Genomic DNA, 6504 nt, shown 5'->3' on the forward strand with positions numbered 1-6504 from the left:
ATGGAATAATTTCAGACTATTTGTTAGTCACAAACCTTTCATTTCCAATATTCCCTATCCATGATTGCTGGTGTTCACATAGTGAGGTTTGTGCTCTCTTAGGCTACGTCTACACGTGAAGCCTACATCGAAGTAGCCTATTTCGATGTGGCGACATCGAAATAGGCTATTTCGATGAATAACGTCTACACGTCCTCCAGGGCTGGCAACGTCGATGTTCAACATCGACGTTGCGCAGCACCACATCGAAATAGGCGCAGCGAGGGAACGTCTACACGCCACAGTAGCACACATCGAAATAAGGGTGCCAGGCACAGCTGCAGACAGGGTCACAGGGCGGACTCGACAGCCAGCCGCTCCCTTAAAGGGCCCCTCCCAGACACACTTGCACTAAACAGCACAAGATACACAGAGCCGACAACGAGTTGCAGACCCTGTGCATGCAGCATGAATCCCCCGCTGCAGCAGCAGCAGCCAGAAGCCCTGGGCTAAGGGCTGCTGCACACGGTGACCATAGAGCCCCGCACAGGCTGGAGAGGCAGCGTCTCTCAACCCCCCAGCTGATGGCTGCCATGGAGGACCCCACAATTTCGACGTTGCGGGACGCGGATCGTCTACACGGTCCCTACTTCGACGTTGAACGTCGAAGTAGGGTGCTATTCCGATCCCCTCATGAGGTTAGCGACTTCGACGTCTCGCTGCCTAACGTCGAAGTTAACTTCGAAATAGCGCCCGACGCGTGTAGCCGCGACGGGCGCTATTTCGAAGTTAGTGCCGCTACTTCGAAGTAGCGTGCACGTGTAGACACAGCTTTAGTGGGCAGATAAAACTTATAAAATGGGGAGTGGGGGAAAGCATATGGATTGGAAAGCAATCAACAGGGCTGAAGAAATAATACAGAAGTATCCAGCAGCAAATGCTGGCTTTCACACATGCCGCATCTACACGTGCACGCTACTTCGAAGTAGCGGCGCCAACTTTGAAATAGCGCCCGTTACGGCTACACGTGTTGGGCGCTATTTCGAAGTTGAAATCAATGTTAGGCGGCGAGACATCGAAGTCGCTAACCCCATGACGGGATGGGAATAGTGCCCTACTTCGAAGTTGAACGTCGAAGTAGGGCACGTGTAGACGATCCGCGTCCCGCAACGTCGAAATAGCGGGGTCCGCCATGGCGGCCATCAGCTGAGGGGTTGAGAGACGCTCTCTCTCTAGCCCCTGCGGGGCTCTATGGTCACCGTGTGCAGCAGCCCTTAGCCGAGGGCTTCTGGCTGCTGCTGCGGCAGCTGGGGATCCATGCTGCATGCACAGGGTCTGCAACCAGTTGTTGGCTCTGTGTATCTTGTGCTGTTTAGTGCAAGTGTGTCTGGGAGGGGCCCTTTAAGGGAGCGGCTGGCTGTTGAGTCCGCCCTGTGACCCTGTCTGCAGCTGCTCCTGGCACCCTTATTTCGATGTGTGCTACTTTGGCGTGTAGACGTTCACTCGCAGCGCCTATTTCGATGTGGTGCTGCCCAACGTCGAAGTTGAACGTCAACGTTGCCACCCCTGGAGGACGTTTAGACGTTATTCATCGAAATAGACTATTTCGATGTAGCATTCACGTGTAGATGTAGCCATAAAGAGCCTTATTGGCCTGTGGGTCAGGGTGTTCTCAGAAGGAAGAGCCATTCCCCAATCATCTGAGGGAACAAAACTCCACTTGTGAAAGTGCTCAGAAAGGCAGAGTAACCAGCAGTGTCAAACCATTCCAACCAACCCAATGGTGCAGATCAGTGGTGCCGTGTCAGAAGGCCAGGGAGGAGGGGCAGCAGCTGCCTGCTCTTCTTCCCAGGGACTGTCAGAGAGCAAGGGGAAAGTACACAGATTGCAAATTACTCCTCTGCTCCCTCCCCTCACCAGCCAGGACTGAGAGGCATGCATGGAAGCCATGTAATTTGCCCAGACAGTTAGAGGAGCAGGAGGGAGAAGCAAGCAGTGTCCCGGTATGCATGGATGCCGCCCACCTTACCTTCCCAAAATGATGTTCTTGGTACAGAGTCAAACAAAGGTTCATGAATATTATATCTGCAGAATCTGACCAGTTCTCAACCAGACTATCAGGCAAAACAAAATTTTAAAAAAGGACCTTTTCTAAATCATGGCTCCTTGTGCTTTGGTGGCTAGCTGCACTAGCAGGTGTGGGAAGGGTCACTTTGGCTTGGGTTGGGTGGGGGATACAAACATAGAGTGTAATGACATCTGAGGCGATAGTAACCTCCCTCACAGGGCTGCTGTGAGGAGTAAATAATGCTTGTAAATCCCCTTGAAAACCAAAGCCCTGAATGAGCACAAAGCTTTAGCCTCACAATGGGGTAAACTGGCCTAAGTGTTCCGTAACCGGACCTGAGTGTGTGCTGCTGCTTTCCACACTTTCCTTTGGCTGGGCTAGAAATGGTTCATGAGCGGAGAACTACACAACTGCTCATACCTGCTCCCAGTAATAAGCTATGACAGAGATTTATTCCTCTACTGGGTTAACAACATCTCTCTCGCAAATGAGTCTGTTTTACTTGGCAAAATGTCTCTGTTCTCTCTTTCTCTGAACTTACCCACCAAAGGCTGTGTGTATAAGGTCTGCCTCTTGCATGAGTAAAGGAAGCTTTTGTTCTCGTTTTTACCAAGAAGGAAATTTGGCAGCTTAACTGTTAAACCTGACTGTAATTATTCTAGGTTGACATTGCATTGATGTCATTATTGTAACTTGATCCTTTCCAACTTTTTGCTCTGAATGCCTTTAAATAGCCGTACTGTGAGTATGTTTTGCACTGATCTCTTTGATGAGTCCTAGAAGGCAAATACCGGTGCATCTGATATAGATGAAAGCAAAGAGAAGCAATCAAATCTCAACCATGTCTACATCCTTAAGAGTGAGCCCATCGGTCCACGGCTATCGATTTGACACGGCCCTGCGAAAGAAAGCCGTAGCCAATATTTTTGAAAGCATAAATCAAGAATCTCTTCAAAAGCTCTTCAAAAACTCTGGAGACAAGAAAGCAGAGGAAAGAGCCAGGATCATCCTTGACACTGATCAGGACTTGGAGGAGAAAACAAGAGCTTTAATGGCACTAAAGCAGAGAACAAAAGACAAACTTTTCCAGTTTCTGAAACTTGGGAAATATTCCATTAAAGTTCACTGAACTAGCCAAGGAAAAGGAGATGGAAGAAAAGCTATATTTAATGAACAAGACTGAGTTTATGAACTCTTAACAAATGTAATATTCTCCACAACTGTGCAAGCCTCTAGGAGAACAAGTGAACCTGAAAAATGGTCATAAGCATTCAATCCAATTTTACACACAGCAAGAAGCTGCCTGGAGTGATTGAAACCTTACCAAATGCAAAAGAACTCATGTCAGCAACAAGAGAGCCGGAAAAGTCTATGCATGAGCGAAACAGACCAGCCTGTTTGGCAAGAAGCAAACGCAGCATGCCCCAGACACAGAACTTGGGGACCATGACATAAGAACACAAACAGACTCAAATTTTCTAAGTAAACCTGAGGCAAAAGCAGAATAGAACTTTTTCTTCGACTTCTTCACTGATTTCATGTTCAACTTGTTATTACTGAATGTTTAAAAGATTTCTAAGCCTCAGTGTTGTCTACTGGGATGGAGGGTTGTAGTGACTGATCAGCTATTGATCATTAATTTTGCATTTGTTAAAATGCATTAAATGTGCACCACATGGGTACAACAAGTTCAACCTTCATTCAGGGAGTGCCTTTTCTTTAGAAACACTATGAACTGTATCTCCTTTCTCATTGTTATGTGGTATACTCCTGTCATTATGTATTTGCACAAAAGCAAAAATAATGAAGTTCCTTCCCTGAACTGAATTTACTGTGAAAGTTTCTTTTAAGACATTTTGTTCACTTCTCATTGATGCTAATATTCTGCAATTAAAGATCTTACTTGTAGATGATGAGTTAGATATTAGAAATAGTCCGTGGTTGTATTTTATGACAATGTTATAGTTACATCGACTATAATTTATTGCATATGGTGAGCTACAAACCTAATAAATTATAATGATATTATAATCTCTGTTGTCTGCAATGCTTGATTCTAAAAAGGGGTGGGATTCTATATCCTTGGCTTTTTATGTTTTTATTATATCCTGAGGGGAGGAGGGAATATGAGATCTCTTTCCTTAACTGCCAGTCAATCCATTTGGAAGCAAATTCTTAACCTACTTGGGGTAAAAGCCTGGCTCTATGAATTCAATGGGAGTTCTGGGGCTGGGATTTCTCTCCTTGTTACTCAGCTGATTTTGGTGCATCAAGGAAGTTGCTCTGCCAGAGCTTAAATGGAAGTCATCAGACCCTTAACTGCAGATTCTCTTGAGCTGAATTGCTAATGGTTAATATTAAATCAACGGGTGTATTTTGCATTTTTTCCCTTAAGCCTCCAGTGTAAATTATTTAGAAAACAAATAGTTGCAAACCAAAATAAACAATCTGGTGCCCCCAGGTGCCCATCTCTCCTGCAAATGAGCGGGGATTTATGGATAATCAGCTGAAATCAATGGAACTTTTATAACTGACTCCAATTGTAGCAGAATCAGGCATTTACAGTCTCTCTAGCTATTTATATTCCACCACTCACCATGGTGCTTCTGCAGAAAGTCATTAAACACGGCTACAGAATAGCTATTTATAGACATGTCCTCCAATAATATGCCAGCTGAAAAAACATAAGTTCCCATGACCCTGCTTACTCCACTTCAAGTTAAATGATTCAGAGGTGTAATAGGCCAGCTGCTTAAAAAATACAAAAATACTTTAAATTAGGTAAGCCAGAAATATCCCTTTAAATGACTTAACAGAGATATAGCTGTGTTAGTCTGTATTCTAACAAAACAAACCAGCAGTCATGTAGGACTTTAAAGACTAACAAAATAATTTATTAGGTGATGAGCTTTTGTGGGGCAGATATATCTCCAAATCTGAGGTAGCAGGTCTGCCCCATGAAAGCACATCTCTTAATAAATTATTTTGTTAGTTTTTAAAGTGCTACATGAATGCTGTCTGTTTTTTTTAACAGAGTAGGTAACTGTATTTATTTATAGCTTTATAAAGCATACCCAGACTTCTACAGGAGCACCAACAAGCAGGGGTGAAAGTAACTTAAATTTCTTACAGGTACTGTCCTATTGCAACCTGGCTCCCTGCCAGCTCTTTAACTAGCTCCCTGCTGGCTTTTGCCACAGCTTGGTCAACTCCCTGCACCAAGGTGCACCACCTTGCTTTCACATCTGCAACATGTTTAAAAATGAAATGCCAAAGCGCAATGATCAGTATCAGTTCTAGGAAAATTCCCTTCAAGACAAGGCAGGACCAGCCCCAAAAATCCCCAGGCAAAAGACTGAGAAATTATTTGAGTCTTAGATCATAACTGGAAGATCAGAAGACCTGGACTGGTGTCAGACCAACAGCGGAAGTGAATTCCAGAGCCTCCCACCCTGGTCCTGGAGCATCCAATTTTAGGGAGTGCTAGCAAAAGCCAACTGCGTGCAGAATGGGCTAATTTATGCAGCAGTTTGGGCTGTAATATAACCGATCTAATCTCTCTCAGACCCACGCCAGGGTTGGACCATGACCCTCTCCATGGTTCAGAGAGGCCCAGGTCACTTCCAGATTTTGAGGCCTCTAGCCATAATAAAAATAAAAAACAAAACCAAATCAAAACAAAATAAGGCTACAAAAAACCAATCAACCAACCAACCGCTTTTCTAGCCCTTGCGGCACTAAGCAGAGAGTTTGTCACATTTTGGTCCAATGGAGATGCACATAAAAACAAGTTTTGAAACTTACTGCATACCAAAAAATTAACAAGTGTCTAAATCAGAGGCCCCCTTTCAGCTTGAGGTGAAGGCCAAATGGCCTGCCTGGCCCCATCCCACAACTGGCCCTGGCTAGAGCTGGAAGGAATTGAGGGTTCAGCACTGCATACTGGAACCACCTGAATCCAAAGAGCTGGTAAAAAAAAAAAATTGATGGAAAAGTTTTGAAACAATTCATTTAGACTTATCTCATTTCATTTAGATAACGTAGAATTGTTTCTCTTCTACTTGTTTTGTTTTATTTCATTGTACTCTGATTTCATTAATTTTATAATATTTTACTGTTTCAGCATAATCTACGTGGAAGATTTTGAAAGGGTCATTTTGATGTGTCTGAATTAATACATTTCAGTTCCATGAGATATTTCCAGATTCTGACACTTTGTCCCAATTCAGGGTAAGGACAAATGTGGAAATATCTGAATGCCCCATGGGACGATGATGATGAGGATTAATCCATTGAACTCCTAATGGAGTACAGGGCCTCCACAGTCTTTCTCCATCTCTTACAATCCTTGGTGATAGTCTTGATTGATCCCACGTTAAACTGGCTGCTTTTACTTTGTCCAGGAAGCTTCATCACCATGTATGTTTGACATCCCCTTTTCCTCTTTCTCTTTGGAT

At 44.1% G+C, this 6504-nt stretch overlaps 1 protein-coding gene across 1 annotated transcript; it reads left to right on the top strand.

The window, feature by feature from the left end:
* Positions 1-2794: 2794 nt before the first annotated feature.
* On the top strand, positions 2795-4072 carry TCIM (transcriptional and immune response regulator). Its single transcript, XM_074981799.1, has one exon. The coding sequence runs from the start codon at positions 2856-2858 to the stop codon at positions 3174-3176; it is 321 nt and encodes a 106-aa protein (XP_074837900.1). The 5' UTR covers positions 2795-2855; the 3' UTR covers positions 3177-4072.
* The last annotated feature ends 2432 nt before the right edge of the window (positions 4073-6504 follow it).

Source organism: Carettochelys insculpta, chromosome 31 (assembly GCF_033958435.1).
Source record: "Carettochelys insculpta isolate YL-2023 chromosome 31, ASM3395843v1, whole genome shotgun sequence".
NCBI classification, from domain to species: Eukaryota; Metazoa; Chordata; order Testudines; family Carettochelyidae; genus Carettochelys; species Carettochelys insculpta.